The sequence below is a fragment of the Silene latifolia genome, chromosome Y, assembly GCF_048544455.1.
Source record: "Silene latifolia isolate original U9 population chromosome Y, ASM4854445v1, whole genome shotgun sequence".
Classification (NCBI taxonomy): domain Eukaryota; kingdom Viridiplantae; phylum Streptophyta; class Magnoliopsida; order Caryophyllales; family Caryophyllaceae; genus Silene; species Silene latifolia.
The window spans coordinates 414,160,480-414,179,880 of record NC_133538.1 but is presented as its reverse complement, the minus strand read 5'-3'; the positions used below and the strand labels follow the sequence as shown (position 1 = coordinate 414,179,880).

General features: G+C 38.4%; 3 protein-coding genes and 1 long non-coding RNA gene across 4 annotated transcripts; all 4 read left to right on the top strand.

Annotated features, from left to right (window-relative positions):
• Positions 1 to 1,723: 1,723 nt before the first annotated feature.
• On the top strand, positions 1,724 to 2,989 carry LOC141632372 (uncharacterized). The gene is made up of 2 exons (XM_074444925.1): positions 1,724 to 2,529; positions 2,617 to 2,989. Exons 1-2 carry the CDS (start codon positions 1,724 to 1,726, stop codon positions 2,987 to 2,989), a joined length of 1,179 nt encoding a protein of 392 aa, XP_074301026.1.
• Positions 2,990 to 3,174: 185 nt separating this feature from the next.
• On the top strand, positions 3,175 to 4,083 carry LOC141632371 (uncharacterized). Its single transcript, XM_074444924.1, has one exon. The coding sequence runs from the start codon at positions 3,175 to 3,177 to the stop codon at positions 4,081 to 4,083; it is 909 nt and encodes a 302-aa protein (XP_074301025.1).
• Positions 4,084 to 5,499: 1,416 nt separating this feature from the next.
• LOC141626434 (uncharacterized) lies at positions 5,500 to 7,445 on the top strand. Its single transcript, XR_012536019.1, has 3 exons — positions 5,500 to 5,675; positions 6,397 to 6,549; positions 6,991 to 7,445. It is a non-coding gene; the product is annotated as an uncharacterized LOC141626434 (long non-coding RNA).
• Positions 7,446 to 11,605: 4,160 nt separating this feature from the next.
• LOC141632370 (uncharacterized) lies at positions 11,606 to 13,457 on the top strand. Its single transcript, XM_074444923.1, has 4 exons — positions 11,606 to 11,749; positions 11,938 to 12,116; positions 12,204 to 12,324; positions 12,520 to 13,457. Exons 1-4 carry the CDS (start codon positions 11,606 to 11,608, stop codon positions 12,685 to 12,687), a joined length of 612 nt encoding a protein of 203 aa, XP_074301024.1. The 3' UTR covers positions 12,688 to 13,457.
• Positions 13,458 to 19,401: the final 5,944 nt, after the last annotated feature.

Sequence of the window (19,401 nt, the reverse complement as noted above, 5' to 3'; positions counted from 1 at the left end):
GTTCTATCGGCGGAGATTACTCTGCGAGTACACACAACGGTATTTATGTGTTTACGCTTCATGGTCAGATCTATCATCATATACCTAGCTTGATTCCCAACAACGGCCGACCCAAATATTTACAACTCTATTTTTATGATGGCCAACACGAAGCGCTTAATCGAACACAGTGCTTCCCGGAAGTTAGAGGAGATATAATTAATATCCTAATGCAGATTACCCAAACAAACCCATATGCACGATTTTTCCGTTCCCTTAGAGAACTACCTATAACCGAAACTACCCAGATCTTACTTAGCAGGAATACTGTCCTAGATCAGCGTGTGTATAACGCACCTACCTCTAATGAGGTCGCAGTCATCTGGACGGTAAATTCATCCTCTAGCGAATCTAATACCCCGCATATAACGGTCATAGGGACCGATAACATGTCTCACCGAATAATGCACTATTATGGATGCTATGATCCTTTGTAATACCCACTACTGTTTCCCAGTGGTGAATGTGGGTGGGTCCAAGGTCTAAGGAAAGTCACGCCAAATTTAGATACTGAGAGGGTGAGCTCATCACAGATTGAACCCTTAGAATTTCCGGAGACAGTTGAAAGTCTATTACAAATTGAAATGAGGCGTATGTATACTCGCTAATATTATTTTAGCTATATCATGTTATATTTATACATATTACATTCGTAATTTATGTACCTTCTATATGCACTTACGCTAACTTCATTATAACATATACGTTGCAGGTACAGGCACACGAAACACCTCAAAAGATAAGGTAATATCATGCAGAAGGTATTACAGTTACAAATTACAAATTCGTCTGAGAAATATGCTGCTAAGAACCGTCCGCTGTTTCCAGCCATATGTGGTAGACATGTACGTGAAAATTGAAAACACGCGGCTTGATTATTTCCGAAATAACCAACAGATAATACGAGCTGATCTATACCAGGGAATTATAGACACAGTTAGCTCCGGTGAGTGTTCAACTTTTAAGGTTGGAAAAAGGATCATTCTCCCTCCTACGTTTTTGGGTGGCCCTCGAGATATGAAAAAAAAGGTATCTCAATTCAATGGCCCTTGTGCAGAGGTATGGGAAGCCTGGCCTATTTATCACCATGAAGTGCAACGCTAACTGGCCGAAAATAAAGGAACAGTTAGGACCAGGGGAAGAGTCGCAGAACCGGTCAGACGTTGTTGCCAGGGTTTTCAGGGCCAAACTAATGGCTCTAAAGAAACAAATTGTAGACAAGCAAAATTTTGGAGAAGTCGCAGCTTATGTTTATGTGGTTGAATTTCAGAAGAGAGGGCTCCCACATGTACACTTTTTAATTATTTTGAAGGACGGGCATCGACTTAAGTGCACAGCTGATTATGACAAGTTTGTGTCGGTTGAAATACCAACTATGGATAATCCCTCTTTACGTGCATCTCTGCTAAAGCACATGATGCACGGGCCTTGTGGTGAGCTTAACATGGCATGTGCGTGCATGAACCATCCAAAAACGACTGGGCGGTGCAAGTATGAATATCCAAAAGCGTTTACAGCCCACACTACAACAAACACTGTAGGATATCCCGAGTACAGAAGGCGAAACATAGGTGAAGCAGCAGTTGTTCGGAAACACTAGCTTGACAATTGATGGGTCATTTCGTATAACCCATTCCTATTAGCGCTCTTTGACTGCCATCTAAACGTTGAAGTATGCTCTACAATGCACGCTGTGAATTATTTATATAAATATATTTACAAGGGACATGACAGAATCTCATTCAGTGTTACGGATTGCGAGCAGCCCCAAGTAGTTGATGAGATAGTGCAGTTCCAATCAGGGCGGTGGGTTTCACTGTGCGAAGTAGCCTGGCGAATATTCGGTTTCGACCTGTTTGAAACCCACCCAACAGTGATGCCCCTACAAGTACATCTGCCCAATATGCAAACCATTTGTTTGCAGCCAAATGAAAATCTGGCAAACGTCCTCGCTGATGACAAGCTTAGCCGTACTCCCCTTACAGAGTTCTTCCGGAAAAGTTCAACTAAGGACTGCCCCAAACTGCAATACGGGGAATTCATCGAGCACTTTCACTGGGACACAGGGACTAAGACTTGGGAAAAACAGAGGAACTATGTTATTGTAATTGGCAGACTTGTATTTGTAGCACCTGCTGAAGGTGAAAGGTATCTCCTACGACTACTATTGTTATACATAAGAGGGCCTACGTCATTTGCAGCTTTGCAAACAGTAGATAGGTACAAATATGCGACATTCCAGGAAGCAGCTATATGCCACCGGCTACTTGCGCAGGAAGATGCTGCTGAATTATGCATGGCTGAAGCGTGCACGGTACAGATGCCTGTTGCATTGCGGCGTCTTTTTTCAACCTTCTTGAGTTTTGCTCAGCCTAAAGACCCTACGCTCTTGTGGAATATGCACTACAATACACTGTCAGATGACTTCCGCTTCAAATTCCCAGGCCAACCCCAAAAGGTGAAGCAGCTTATAGCTAGATCTGTGGTGACGTATTTAGAGGCAATGGGCAAGTCATTGGAAAGTTTTGGGCTAGACCATCTAAACACGTCTAATGACTGTGAGATGCGATGAACAAGGGACATAATTGATGCACTAGATGCACCAATTCCCGAGGAATGCAGAAAATGCAAGAGCCAACTGAATACAGCTCAGAAAGAGGCATTCGACGCGATTATGGAACATGTAAACGAATCCAAACCAGGAGCTTTTTTTGTGGATGGACCTGGTGGGACTGGGAAAACCTTTCTATACAATACATTATACGCTAAAGTCTGCCTGGTTGGAGACATTATGTTGCCAACAACAACGTCAGGTATTGCTGCATCCAACATTCCTTCAGGCCGAACTACACATTCACGGTTCAGAATCCCTCTTGATAGCGACATGTCTCTTGCCTGTGATGTGCCTAAACAAGGCAGTCTCGCAGCACTCATTCGCGCGGCAAACTAGATTATATGGGATGAAGCTTCTATGGCAAAGAAGCAAAATGTTGAGTCCCTTAACTTATACTCCTTAAGGATCTGTGCGACCCTGACCAGCTTTTTTGGGGGAAAATAGTTGTGTTTGGCGGAGACTTTCGCCAGACTTTACCAGTCTTGCCTCGCAAGTCACAATGAGAGGTTTTATAGGGTAGCATGGTAAGTTCTAATATATGGCCAAAGTTGATCAAACTTAGGCTGACGGAAAACATCCGCGCAAAAACTGACCCAGAGTTTGCAAGATTTCTACTTTCACTTGGCAACGGAGAGCTCCAGTCTAAGGAATTCGAATTTATAGCTCTACCAACAGGGATTGTCAAAGCCCCTTCAGGTGATGGGCAGGACCCTATAGGCCATTTGGCCTCAATTACCTTTCCAGAACTGATGCAAAGTAAATTTGATCCTAATATTTTTACAACTAGAGCATTGCTCACACCGTTGAACGACGATGTGGATACTATTAACAATATTTTGATTGATAAGTTTCCTGGCACCCCCGTTTGTTACAAAAGCCACGATTCCATGTTAGATGATATTTGCACTGTATATCCTGCAGAATTCATCAACAAACTTAACCCAGGCGGAATGAGCCGTCACGAACTCATTTTAAAGGAGAACTGTCCTGTTATACTTATGCGAAACCTCCAACCATCATTTGGGTTATGCAACGGAACACGCCTAATCTGCAAGAGATTTCTTCCAAACTCGATTGAGTGTGCCATAATGTCAAGCAACCACAAAGGCGAACATGTGTTCATACCACGGATCAAGATTCGACCATCACCCTCAGCTAATTATCCTTTCCAATTCCAGCGGAGCCAGTTCCCTTTAAAGCCCAACTTTGCAATGACCATAAATAAATGTCAGGGTCAGAGGCTTAGTCAGGTCACCGTTTACCTCCCAAAACCGTGCTTCGCCCATCGCCAGCTATACGTCGCACTATCAAGGGCTCGGAAGGCCAGTCAGGTTACTGTAATAGTTGCTCCAGGACCCGAAGGGGTACCTGCTAATTTTGTCAAGAACCTCATATCTTATGAGGTTCTCGCTCTTGTAGGTATCATTTAAAGAGAAATGTCATACAAGGTACGACACATTAAATTGCTTGACTATACATCTTTATTCGTAATTGCACATGCATCTTATAAATAATGTGCACTGGTTGCCTCCACTTTTGTAGAGCATGATATAGTGGTTAGATGTAATCTAGTAAATATCAACCAACAACAATGCAGAGATATGCATGCGACCTGATTCCTAGTTAACTCTGAAACTCTTTCGAACCGTTTAGGTGCTTCTTTCGACAACATATCACACTGTTTCTAGTAGTGCGCAAAATTACATTGTTGTGATCTTATTTGGGACTTTTTAAATATGAAGTTTGGCCCTTCACCAAGGGGTGGTTCTCCATTGTACATTATTTAACTATGTGACGACTATCCAAATGTGTTATATCACTTATATGTAGTGTATTCTCGCGGGCCATCGTAAAACTAAAACCCGGCTCCATCCTAGGAATAACAAAAAAACATTGTCTCCCATAGCACCTTATTAAGAGTTGGGCTAATTTTAAAGGCCAAAGTATACTAGCTTCAAAATATAGTCCCGAATATTAACAGCCTAGACAATTGCATGATGAACACACATTTTTATGAGGTGTGAGTAATTTACACTCCTTTTAGAAGTAGTCATTTCTGGTTTACAAGTTCAAATATAATACGATATAACAAGTTATTATCTCGTGGAATAAATGTTGGTCAATTGAGCAGGCTGACTAATATCGTTTAGGCTTCATCCACAATGCTTGGCAAGCAATCTAGGCATTTTGGCTTGAGCAGTAATCATTAGCGATAAAGAATGACACCACTTAAATAGACTTATAATTAGTGCAACAAAATAGGAATATTAAAGAGTGAGAAACATATAAAAGTAGGGAAGTTTCACACAGAAGCAATAAGGCCCCTCAACGCGCTTCTTAACATTCGTTGACATTAATTAAACCAATATTGGTGATATACCTCAAGTAAATTAGTAGATAACTAACAAATATGTTAAGCTCTAAATTAGAAGCTTTGCGTTTTTTTACACCACATATAAGTATCACTTCATCTCTCAAGATAACAATAATAAGTAAAATATACTTATGTTTGCCTTTTCTTTCTGGCTGAAATATAGACATAACAAATATATACGTTTTACTAAGTAACCGCATTCAAAGTGAAATAGTTACAGCCATATAAATACCGCTCTATCGGATATAAGAATAAATGCTGAAAATGCCTTTAGTTTCGAATAAAAGGGACTATAGAGTCTGTAGTTTAAAGACTAATTCAGTTGGCTCAAATAATAGACAAAAGTACTACACCATCTATAACCACACGTTGCAAACAATCCTACAAGAAAACCTTTATGCAATACATTGGATACTAGAGAGCTTCACATGTTTATGAACAGAGAAAGGACTATTGCCTATACCTCAAAAAGTATACAAAAAAAAAAGGAAAAAAAATGATAGGCTTGTCCTTATAACAATTATTACCTCTTAAAACAAGCCATACTTCCTTGCTTTGCAAACCAAACTAAAGGTGGGAATAATTGAGGTTAAACTAACTCATCACCCATGACCATCTTTATAGCAGGGATTTCTCGCCTAAAATCAGGTATCAAAGCGGTATTGCGTTATGTTTATTTCAAATTATGCACTAATTCATACTGCTGGTATACCGTGTACTTATTCTGTCAGTACATTACAATGTACACTGATTCTAAACACGTACCTCTTTTATGTTTGTTAAATGTTAATTGTTATGTTATTATTAGTGAACATCTTACCTGCAGTTAGTTAAACACATTAATAAAGTAATCATAAAGCATTATGTGTACATTTAAACTATTATTATATTCATAGTTTCCCTCTAAGTATGTATAAACCAAGAAAATAGAAGCGCAATTAGTATTGACAGATGATTTCTTATGCAAACTAGAAGTTTCACACGTTTTAATATCATTATAGCTGTTTAGTGACTCCTCAGGCTTAATACGTGTTGTAGTTTTGGCTACTGTTATGGAGAGACACACGTGTCATTGTATTGCAAAAACCCATTAATGTTTAGTGAGGTACATCGGTCTTACTCAGCTATTACTTGAAACTCAAAAGGGTAGAGTAGGGGAAAGTCAAAATCAGTGTGTTAGTAAGATGGCTAGAAACTAGGAATAAGAGATATTTAAAACTACCAACACCTACTGTACCCACCATTAAAAAAAGATAGCACTATAAAAATGCCTCATGACAATTTCGACTGCTGAATAACAGATTGAGTTAAGAAATATTCTCTTGTAAATAATGTGACATTTCATTTTCCGATGGCATGTCTAATGCAGGCATAGATGGTTGACGATGGTAGAGTTTACTTGGACCAGCTTAACAGTGATAACCATGATTATAAAGTCAAGGTGAAGGTCATGCAAAAGTGGAAACCCCAAAGATCCACTTCAAATGTGCTTTACCAAACTATTCTACTATAGGATGACAAGGTAAGCTTACATATGGTTACTATTTTCCGTGGACTGCAACTACATTATTTCAGCATATCCTGATTAATATTTAGTTGACACTTTAAATAGAACTAAAAAATTAATGGTCTTTTTTGGCGGCACTTACTTTTGATCAGTTTAACAAACAACATCCGAGGATAGTTTAAAACATAAGTTAACCATATCAGGTTAATCTTTAGAAATGCATTTCCCCTTTTTACTTATTTTATAGAGTCATGGGTTTAATGTGGTATGTTCTAAGACTGGCTAAAGGCAGGATGTAGTGGATCCGACCTAAGCATGCATTGTCTAGCACTTACCATGACGGGTTTTGATGTTATACTTATAGACACAAATGATTATTAAGCGTACTTTTAACACTGTTTAATATTTGTTTATTTAAATTTACTCCGTAAGACCCTAATGGTTGCTACTATGTAGGGAAATAAAATGAAAGGCACCTTGTTTGGGGATCAGATAGCAGGACATGAGGAGGCACTTGTATACAATGGCATCTATGAGATTGCAAATGCCCCCATAAGACCGACACAACTACAGTATAGGAGGGACCCCACTGAGGTTTCTTATACTATAGGTTTTGGAGGCAAAACACTCATCCGACAACTCTCATCAGCACCTGGTCCATTCTTTCCAGATTACCAATGCGTGTCACAGATACTCAAAACAGCTACCCCTTATGACATATTTGGTCAGTTCAGAAAAGAGAAAGTACATTATATTATGCACACTTATATATTGATACACTACTACAAAACCTGTTATGCACATCGGACTTTTTTGTATATGGACATCGGATACACACCCGATGTAGAGTTTGGTCATGTCCATTATGGAGTAATGCACATCGGATTTTAAACCGATGTCCATTAAAATTTGCACAACGGATTTCTTTATATATCTGATGTCCATATGACATATAGACATCAGCCTTTTTGGAAGTCTGATGTCCATTCTTTGCCATAGGCATCAGATATCTAAATAGTCTAATGTCTATTGTAAAATATAGACATCGGTTTTTTTTATAAAAATCCGATGTTGATAATTATTAATTTATATATATATATATATATATATATATATATATATATATATATATATATATATATATATATATATATATATATATATATATATATATATATATATATATTACTATATTACTATATTATTACCCAATACATTATTACTACACATGATCACAAATGCAAAAGATGATTCAATAATCAACAAATATGTTTATACAATCAATCGATTATCTAAAGTCAATTACGAAAAGATACAAATATATTAAGACAACTAACCTATCAACAAAAATAGAAACCAAGTTGTAACATAACTCGATAGAAAACATAGCTCCTCGGCCAAATGGGGGCAATTAGTACTACTAATTTTGCATAATAGATCTTCATTAGCAATAAATCGTCATAGCCCTTCCATAAGCCTTACTGCCTTAACCTGTCCAAATTATGAAGGTAATTAGAACTCCTTCCGCAGCTTCAACAACTTCAAGTCTACCCATAGAACAGTGAAAAATGATTATGCGAGTAGGAACCTAGTTACCTGTGGGATAATGTTGAACCTTAATACGTCATCTAAGAGAGTTGAACCAGGAAAGACATCTCCTCCGATGGCGATTCTGAAAAAGTTTGGAAGATCATTAAAATGAAAGTTGGAAGAAATGACCATGTGAGAAGGAGAGAAATTAACAACGTCGTGTTTAATCAAGTACCTTCATATATTCCATCATTACTCGAGCTATAGTAATATACAATCATTTTTAGGAGCCATTAAGGTGTAACGAGACAATGTTGTAAGGGAAAATAATCCTTTTTCTCTAGAGAGAATTGGGAGTACCTGCATGTTGGTTGATTCACTTGATTCGGCAAAATCGGCCGGTGTTTAGTAAGGTGTATACGGATACGGATATTAGCACAAACAAACCGCAATCAACTCAAGATGCCAAACCTCAAACCAAGCTGCGCAGGAGACAAGACATAGGTTACCCTCTTGAAAAGTAGTGTCCATAATGCACATAATGAGTTAATCCATTTGAAATTTTATGCTAATTCCTAGTTGTAGATCTTTGTACTCACCGAGATCTAGATAAATAGTAAGGAGTATAAGAACTTGGGAAAAAGCAATGAACATACAACTTACAAGATACGACTCTGACATTTCTTCTTCGCCTTCTATCCCGTCTTTTGCGTGGGAGTTCTGCAAATGAGTAAATGGTTTACTAACACAATTAACCAACTTGAATTAAGATTTATGAGCAGGGCAGATAACAAGTAATAACTTCATTCAATCACCAAATTTACAAATGAATTAATTAATGGCAAACACCAAATCATCAATACAACATACAAAATTCAAAAGACTTCACTTCTGTGTGTAACTATAGTGCCTGCATTATTCAAGATATTGAAAGTTATGGACAAAGAAAATGCTCAATCTGGATTATTAGCTGCAGAAAACAAAAATTCAGAAAGTATATTGTGACCTATTAATGACCCTCAATTCCTGTGTGTATAATATGGTACCAAATAAATCAATGGGAGTACAAATTCAAACAGTTCAAATACCTTTGTCTCAGGCCGCATTAAGGCTAGGTAATCAATATAACTTTTGACATTTTAAATTTTCACAAATCACAATCAATATAAAGGGCATAATATACGTGTCTCTCCTTTTTTAATTGTATTCTCAGCATCACATTTCACAAATATCTCTTCACTAAAATCCTAAACACAAGAGTGTAGAGCGTTTCATATAATACATCCAATTTCAGTCCATCTCTAAAAACATCAAAGAAGAAAACATTTACTCAACAAATAACGTAATAACTACTGCTAGTGATTCATATGAGAACATAAAACTAATTTTTGGAGTTTACTGTTAATTTGATCCATGTTTCACAAGCAAATAGTCCAGCAATCAGTTCTCAAAGATCAACAAGTTGGAACATAATCCAACAAAATGTATATTCTGAGAATATTAGCACTAGGCAGTAAATTTTGGAACATATTCCAACAAATGTATCAACAAACTATCGGTTCTCAAAGATCAATAAGCTTAACGCTTAACAAAATTAGACTTGTCAGTACAAGCCACAAGACAAGCCAACTACGAAATATAGAACAAAAATGCCTTTGAAACTATTTTTATACAAGATAGCTTCTCAAACAACAGAAAAATGCCTTTGAAACTGCTAAAGTAACAAACAGTGGTGCTCCAGTAAATTACATTTCTATCATCGACACAAACCTAAATAACGTCTTGACTGAACTACACGCATAACTAATACGAATAGGGAGAAAGGCTTGATGAATTTCCATATAACTAAGACTTTTATATAACCATTAAAATAACTAAATGTCAACCTTCCAAGTAATAAAACATGTTAATTGCACCCTAACTATCCCACTAACTACACAAATTTGGAGCTTAACCCTGCAACAATTTTGCTATACATTAACCAATTTATCCTACTTCATACTAGATCGAAAGAACATTAATTTCACTCCTCACCCACGTGGTTTTGTGCAAGACGGTTCTACACAAAGATAGTATCGTGTCAATCGGATCCAAATACCCTTAATCAACAACAAAATCCCAGCAGAAAGTGTAGAAGTTAGAGAATGAATGAACTATGGAAATACTTGTGTTTCATTTCATTGTTAAAAGTGGATGCATATGTCAATACTTAACACAACTATAATCTACTCCATAATTAACAACAAGTCAATTGCATATGCCAAGCCAATTAAACCTAACCCTAAATAAATTGATTGCTCAGAAACAAACACAATTGATTGCCCAGAAAAATAATTAATTGCCCAGAAAAACCTTACCCTAAAGCAAATTAAGCAAAAATTAAATAAATATATGAAGGAATTGATTACCCAGAAAAATACCTTCTGATTGATTGTCCAGAACTTTAGTATAGCGGTGGTTATGGTGGCGACTTACTGTCGTGCCGGCGAAGACTTTGCGTGGTCGGTAATGCAGCTGGCGACGTCGTTTGCAAGTGGCGGAGTCGTGTTGCAAGTGGCGGCGAAAATGGGCGTTGTAGTGTTATTCGAGAGAGAAATGAGGAGTTGTGGGTGTATTTTTAAGAAATAATATACGAGTTACCGGGGGTGGGGTGGGGTGGGGTATGTATGTGTTTTAGAATATAAGCAGCCTATAATTTTTGTCGCCTATAATTTTTACTTTAGATGCACATCGGTTAAATGTAATGTTCCATGTCCATGACTTTTATATAGACATGGGTTTTATTAAATATCACATGTCCTTTAAAATCAGAAATAATGGACATGCGTTTTTTAACGCAACCGATGTACATATAATTATATGCACATCAGGTTTTTGCAAACAACCGATGTGCATGTTATGTACATCGGTTTTCCAGATAATCCGATGTCCATCGACTGATGTCCATAGCGAGTTTTGTAGTAGTGATACCAGCGCATTTACATGATAACTAACGTACACAGATGTCATTGGAACCCTATTTTATGTCGAACCAACTGCACGTGAGGTTCTTGCAAAACAAGGCCGTAAGAACATTGTTGGGGAGATTTTCATCACCGATCATAGGTATCATTTCTCATTTTTTTTAAAGGTTAAAATTTGGAAAACAAAATAACATAGTAATCAGTGTAACAGCACCGACCAACCTATTGTGGTATCGGCTTGGAATGATCTTGCTGAAGACGATTGTAGCAAACTTGCCTCTTTGGCAGGAACTTTCCCGGTGGTAGCCTTCACAGCATTGAGAGTGACTACCCATCGAGGTATTATAGATACAAACAAAATAAATAGCATCTGCCTATATCACATTTTGTACTAATCCTTTTTCCATTTTTATTAGGTTTCTCACTAACCACTACAATGTCCACGTCAATCACCACAAGTTCAACAGGAGACAAGGTGGTCGCCCTCACAGAAGGGTACAGCTAACCAGCCAACCGGCTAAATCTACTATTACTGAATTCTAGATTTCTAACCATAACTCCTAAAATAAAGACCCAATATGCCGTTTCTAATTACTGTTACTGGATACAGGATAACTCGGAACAAAGAAAGTCTGTCCGAATTACAAGCTAGGATCCACAGAGTTAGAGACCCTAATGCACCAATCCACATTGTTACTTTAAACGCCCTGAAGAGCAAAAAGGTAAATCAGTATATCCACGAACAACAATTCACGCCACCAATTCAAACTCTGTGTGTAGTATGGTTGCGGCTAATATTTAAAAAAAAAATCAAAGTAAAAAAACAATATTTTACAATAACGATCACTTCCAAGTGATTGTCATGTATGGATAGCACCTCTGATCTTGCGTTAAAATGCATTGCAAAAAGGCTAGAAGCACACTTCAGGATGAACGTTACCGGCTGAAAGTAACAGTAGCAAATGCAAGCTTGCAAAAGGTCAATGCATATTTAGGTTGTTCCAACTGTGGCAAACACTCTGACTATCCAGCTGGTGAGTGTTTCAAATGCGAAACCTGCACTAAAGAAGGGGTAGTGTCAGAACCGAGGTAACCAAACATCTTAAACTAACATTGTGTCCAAACTCCGAGATGTTATTCATCGTTTTAATTCTTACTGCTGATACTTACTCGCAGAATTACATTCAATTGTGAAGTTTCTGATGGGACTGAACAACTAGAAATAACATCATTCACGGACGACACTGTTAAACTCTTCCGCATGTTAGCACCAGATATATTTCACATGCGGCATTCGGTACACCATCTATCTCATAAATACTTATATCAATTTAGGTTTGTAATCCAACATTCATGTTGTCTAACAGTAACCGCATGTGCAAACCCTTTGACTCTTATTCGTCTGGCTCTCACCTTCACCGGGTAGCTCTCTTTCCTCCTCGCTTAAACATACCACGACAATGCCCTGACTGCGTACTGATACTACCTGTAGGGTGACCATTTGGCGTTTGAGAGCACTCAGGCTTTGTTACAGGATGAACCATTCACAATAGAAGTGTCTCCAACGACAACCCTTACCCGAAACAATATACTGAAGTGGGCCCTACGATCAGTCATACCTGAAACAGTTGAACCAGCAGTCGTGGCCCCTTTAACATAAACATCTTCAACGGGGTAGAATATTATTGCTGACGCGCCGCAACAACTTGCACCAGTTGCTAGGCAATTTGATTTTAGCAGTACACCAGAAAAAAGGGATAGTCACACACTGGTTGACGTTTCAATAAGTGTTGATTACCTGTCTACACACAAGCTCCTTGCGTCAATCACCACAGTTCCCGAACAGAGCCATTTACAGGCTGGTATCCCGGCTAAAGCAGTGGTTTCAGCTAAACCTCCTGAACAGACGTGCAGCTAAAGACCACCACACTTACACGGAAAGGAGCTGACACTGAGGCCCAAGCAACAATTGTTGTGATAGAAACACCTTCGCTTAAATCTACAAAGGTTGAGAAACCTCCAGCTAGGACCCCCGAGACTCCAGCTCAAGTCACCCCAAAAAGGAACACTGCAAAAAAGACCGTCGGCTCACCGGCAAAGAAAAAGAAGCCAAGCACTGGCTCGCCCCAGGGCCATTAACAGTACTGATATATAACCATCCACTGTATATAGCCGTTATGACTGTACATAGTATGAACTTTTGTCCTCCCTGACAAATAAGCCAAAGTGACACGCCTCCTATCCACATCTCTTAAATGATGTGGTGGTATAAAGGCTATAGGGTGTCACCGATGTTTTGGGAACACTTTACACTTTAGTAATATGTTCTAACCAAAAGCAATATGCAATTGCTTTTGAGTTTTGGAAAGAACAGTGATTGTAATCTTTTGGATTTTACCAAACCATTAATAGTAAGGGGGAGAATTAGCATGTTGCACTACAAAAACCCGCCTTATCAACATCAACTAAACTACGCAAGCTTGGCAGTATTTGACTTGGCAAATACAGTAAAGCGTAAGTTTATACCTTTTTTTAGTGGATGCTAAATAAATGGAGCTCTGCATTTCCAAAAATACTTAACATGTCTAACAATTTATGTAGAGTACTCTAAATTATTGTGCCATTACATATTTTACATTGTCGATCTCAGAGCAGTCGTGCAAACGCTTAAAGGTTGTGATTAAACAACCATTCGGACCCTGCACGAGCATATATCCGTTATCTTATTATCACCATCATCCATTGACTAATTAAGCACGCAATACCGCAAAGTGTTCCCTCAAAGCATAGAGTAACGTTCATGGCAAAAACAACGATCGTATCCCTACACACCTTTAAAACTCCTTAAATCAGGACATACACCAAATAGCAACTAACTAGCAGAGTTATAGCTAACTACCTGTTGTTACTTGCATAAATAAACCAAACTAGCAAGTTATATACATAGTTACAAATAAGTCACACTATCACAAACAAGAGGAGAAGAAACATGATTAGACATCATAGCCATGCTTACCCATAACCTAGGTTGTCCACCATCAAATATCTTTGAAAGATTTGAGGACAATTACCCACACATGCAACAAATGTACTTTATAGAGCTATTTAAAAATAATTTACCTTAGACAACATACATGTTAGGTGATATATGAGCAAATACATTTAATTTTTATATTATTGTAGAATATCTTTCTCACAATCAGGGATAAAAGCACAAACTGTATACCCAAGAAAAAAAAGCAATTACATAGGTCAGTCCAACGTTCAGTAGTTTCTTCAACCGTTTTGTCCAAAGGTATGCCATGTATTCTCATCTGTTTACCAAGATACTTCTCAGATTAGATGACACTTGAAAGGAAATTAGACAAATCCATTAACAAAACCACCAAAAAAACCAGAAAAGTTGTACGGTTCCGAAAGCTCCAATCATAATCGTGTTAGAATATCGTAAATACTTTAGTTATGTGTGTACCAAAATTTATATACAACCGTATTTGCCACTTCCGATCGTTTGAAAATCGACCCGCAAATTTCAGGCTTGTGCGGCTAATATGAAGCCTATAAAAAAACTCATCAAAGAAGTAGCAGGACCAACCGGTCCGTATACCATCAGAGCGAGAGTCATTAAAAAAACAGATGTTACTGCTGCGGAAGAAGGGCGATCGCTGCTATACCAGAAGATCACTTTTCAAGATAAAGAGGTAACTTACAAGGATTTCATATATATCTGTTGAGTTTATGGATTCAAGTACCTAAGAGGGGGAGGGGGTGAATTAGGTACTCTTTTAAAAATTTTAACTTCAACTTTATTGGATTAAAGTAAGTTAAGTGAACAAAAGAGATTTAGAGGATACTTAGAATAATATTGAAAGATTGAACAAGTATCACGATGAATGTTTCTTTGAAGTATGAAAGCAACAATCGTTCGATTGTATCTATTTGTCTCGGTTTGTGAAGTATGACTGCAGACCAAATGCGTGAAGTATGATAATTACTTCTAAGTTTAAGCGAAACAAAACAAACAAAGTAAAAGCAGCGGAAATAAAATAAGCACTTGAACACGAGATTTTTGAATTGGTTCGGCAAGAAACTCAAGTGCCTACGTCCAATCTACTTTTTATTACTTTCCTTTAGTGATCTACTCCGAAAACTAAAAGACTCTTGTAATAAAAGACGCCAACCTACTCCGGTTGCAAAGCTAGTACAAGAACTACTCCGTTCTATGACAAGCTAACTCGCAATCTACTCCGATTGCCAAGAGTTAAAGGACTACTCCGTCCTAGAACTCAATACTCACAACCTACTCCGGTTGCCAACTCACAACCTACTCCGGTTGTCAAGAGTTAAAGACTACTCCGTCCTAAACTCTACTAACACACTTAAAATGTAAAGGATCAAGTTTCCACTAACACATTCTTAACAAAGAATAGAGGTGGACAACTTTTACAAGATCAACACTTTTAAGCAAGAGAGTTTAGTATAGAGAAGCAACAGTGGCCACGACTGTAGAAACTGAAAGACACTTGAAGACTTTTAAAGGATTTTGCAAACAAACACGATTTTAAAGCTTTGAAAATGATTTGCAAAGTTGGAAGAATTAATTCAGAAAAGTCTTGGGGATTTAATGAGGAGGATGCACGGTTTATATAGAGGAGGTGAGTGAAGGGGTTGCTAGGGTTTTGAAGGGTCAAAGACCTCACATGTGAAGACCATTTGCAACCACCTAATAACTTGCACCAAAAAGGAGTCTTTTGCAAAGGTAAGAATAGAGAAAGAAGGTTTGAAAGACAACCTTAAATGCTCATGCTTTTTCAGAAAAACAAAGGATGTGAGACAAGTCACATGATGACAAGTTAGCACCAAAATGGCAAAAAGCAATTTTTGTTTTCTTAAAAACCAAAGGATTGAATTTGCATAAAGAGGAAACATTTTGAATAATTCAAACCACTCTTTAAAGAATACTACCTCCTTAATAAAATCAGATTTTTATCTTTGAAAATATAAGTCACGTGAAAGCATTTGAAAGAAAAAAGAAGCTTCAAGTTTCTACGAGTTGTGGCAAAGTCCACTCAGCTGTATGCGTGTTAAAGCAACGATCATCCGGATATTTTCTATTACTCGCTATACTTAACTTTCTCACTTGTACATTAGATGACACACGACTAATTACAATGGGATTAGTAACAACTTCAACACTTCTTAATCCAAGCTTGATTACATCATTAATCCTGAAAAGGTAAACTAAGATGACACAAATCAAATGGGCATGTTATCATCAACATAAGGAACCCAACAAATTCCCCCTTTGATGATGACAAGCCCCAAACGAATGTATAAGCAATGTAAACACCTTGATTCAAGATTTTTAACAAGTAAGATCAAATGATAGAGAAGGGACAATATTACCTTACCAAGGGCAAAAACTAGAATCAAACTATCAAGACAATTTTACATTGCCTCAAACAAGAATCAAGCTTAAGAAGGTTAGACAAGACATTGGTTTAATCAATAGCAAGGAGATTAAGAGCATGAGTTTACCTTTTCCCCCTCTTGACATCATCAAATGGATAGAGATGTCGAAAGCATTAGAGTGCAAATAGGCATAAGAAAACACAAAAAGACACATATAAGTGTGACAAGGTAACAAGGTCAACATCAACAAGGATTAAGCATAAGTTAATCAAAGTTCAACAAAGCTAAATAGAGTTTAAAGTACACCACCAATTGTTCAAAATAACAAGCAATAAAACATAGTCTTAGAAAGGCACAACCAAGGGTGGAACAAAATGAAGGGATACGGGTAAAAGGTTAAAAGGGCCGAGAGGAAGGAGGAAGGCTAAGGGGAGGAGGCTTGTTCACCATCCGAGCCACTACCCAACGGGTCATCATCCACATGATCATCACCGACTTCTTTTGTTGACACAAGGGTGGAAATGATGTCCACCTCTCCACGGATGAGATCCATTGTGGAGGCAAGGGCCGTGATGGCCAAGTCCTTCTTACGAGCATCTTCCTTAAGCCACGCACCTAACTCTGCCACGGCATTGAGTACTTCCCGCATACCACCCGCATTCACTTGACTTGATGACCCAACTTAGGGTCCTTTTTAATTTTCACGTAAATCGGCTCATCATTCTCAATTTTGATCAACATCTTTCCCATTTGCCCATCACTCATCACATCACACATATCCAACGAACCCAAGCTAGTGTTTACCAACACCCCTTGTGCCTTGAGCACAACCGATAACCACATGCCATAGGGGAGGTAAATTATACTAGAAGAAGGTCGACGAAGTTTGGTCGAAATGAGGTGAAATCTTTTAAACATCAAACCAACTAGGTTCACCTTCTTATGGGTAGCAATATGATAGATTAAATATTGTATGGCAATGGTGAGTTTTCCTCTATCACCCGAAGGATAAATTGAGCGACACAACATGTTAAAAATGATTCGAAGAGGAGGTGGGATTTGGGTGTTGCTCACGGGTCCGGGGGAGACAGTTTTGGGACACACGGTTTGAGCAATGCTAAGAGGTGAGGCATAAGACAAAGCCACCCAAGTTTCGGAGGGGAGTTTGTCATAACCTCCAACGGGAATACCAAGGGCGGTAGCGAAATCAGATTGAGACAGTTTAAGGGGCTTACCGTTCACCTTGGCCGTAAGAGTTTCACCAGATTTATCAACCCGTACCGTAGCAAAGAATTGAATCACCTCACTAACAAACACCGGCTCTCGCATTTCCAACAGTTTTTCCCAACCTTGAGCTAAAACCATATCTCGGACTGAGTGAAAGGCAGGCGGGTCAAACCACGTTTGATTGTAAACCCGAGGGGAGTGAATAGCTTTGATGTTCATTAACCTCTCACAGTTTTTGTAAATTGAAGTAGGGAGATCAATACTCTCAAGGTGATCCCAAACCACGGCCAAGTCCCACTTCGAGATAAGGGACACCGGATCTGAGGGAGCAAGGTAGACAAGCTTTTTCTTTGAAGGTTTCGATTTTTTACGAGGGGGTTCATTTGGATTTTCAATTGGGGTATCAACAATCGGGTTATCAACATTGCTTTGCTCGAAAGTTTCTGAAATTGGGGGTAATTGAGAGGAGGAGGCTTTTTCTTTTCTCTTGTTGTTCTTTTTCGCCGGAGTCGGGTCAGACTCGCCGGACTTTGATGGGTTTTCATTCAAATCAAATTCGGTTTCATCTTCAACATCTTCAACCAATACCGTCACCGGTTGGAGGAGGAGCTCGGAATAGTGGAGCTCTTCTTTCGAACACCTCGCGTGCGTCGTCCTACCATTGTGGCGATGGGTATGTCGTCGGATGATGGAGGGTCAGAGGGTTTTGGTGATGGTTGAGGGCTAGGTGGATCTGGGTTTGTCGAAGGTGTGGTGTTTGAAGTTTGTGGAGGAAAGGCGTAGGATGTTTTTTGGGGTCATAGTTGGAGTTGGTGATATAGGTGGTTTTGATGTGACAGGGGAGGTAATTTTTGTGGGTTTAATGGGTGTGTTAAATGATGTTTTTACCATGGTGGGTTAGGATAGGTGAGATATGAGGGAGTTGGATTTGGGAGAAGAAGAGTTAGTGGGTTTAGGCGGTTTGGACGGGTAGGTGTAGGGAGTGGATTGAAGAAATTAATGGCCCATTTAATGTGGTAAGTGAGGTGGTTGGCCCAACTAGACAAATTGAATTACTCGAAATAAAAACGCAAGGTAGCATATAATAAACGTAAATTTAGATATGAGGTTGAGTGATTACCGACTCACAAATACGGTGTCAATTTTTGGTCTAATCATGAATTCAATGCACTTAGAACACTTAATAACATATATCCAAATTTAATTAAATCAATTAAGGAATTATGTAAAATTCACACAAAAAATCACATGCTATTAATTAACCCAATTTCTAATCTAAATTTCTCAAAATGTTCTCTTGCAAGTGGTTTAGTAAAAATATCGGCAATTTGATTTTCGGTCTTGCAAAAGATAAGTTTAATATGTCCTTTTTCCACATGATCACGAATAAAATGGTGACGAATATCAATATGCTTGGTTTTGGAGTGTTGAATAGGATTTTTGGAAATATTTATTGCACTCGTGTTATCGCACATTAAAGGAATGGAGTCAAAAATAATACCAAAATCCAAGAGTTGTTGTTTTACCCAAAGGAGTTGAGAACAACAATGTGCCGCACTAACATACTCACTTTCGGCCGTAGAAAGAGCTACCGTGTTTTGTTTCTTTGAGGCCCAAGAAGTCAAGCAAGGACCCAAGAACGTTGCAATTCCGGAGGTACTCTTTCTATCCACCGTGCACCCCGCATAGTCCGCATCCGAAAAGCCTATAAGATCAAAAGGACAATATAAGGGGT

Bases quoted from the DNA above. Each gene is read 5' to 3' on its own strand.
- LOC141632372 (XM_074444925.1), top strand. From the start codon at position 1,724: ATGCACGCTGTGAATTATTTATATAAATATATTTACAAGGGACATGAC. The intron at 2,530-2,616 runs GTATTTAGAGGC...GCGATGAACAAG, and splicing joins ATAGCTAGATCTGTGGTGAC to GGACATAATTGATGCACTAG.
- LOC141632371 (XM_074444924.1), top strand. From the start codon at position 3,175: ATGGTAAGTTCTAATATATGGCCAAAGTTGATCAAACTTAGGCTGACG.
- LOC141632370 (XM_074444923.1), top strand. From the start codon at position 11,606: ATGCCGTTTCTAATTACTGTTACTGGATACAGGATAACTCGGAACAAA. The intron at 12,117-12,203 runs GTAACCAAACAT...ACTTACTCGCAG, and splicing joins GGGGTAGTGTCAGAACCGAG to AATTACATTCAATTGTGAAG. The intron at 12,325-12,519 runs GTACACCATCTA...TACTACCTGTAG, and splicing joins TATTTCACATGCGGCATTCG to GGTGACCATTTGGCGTTTGA.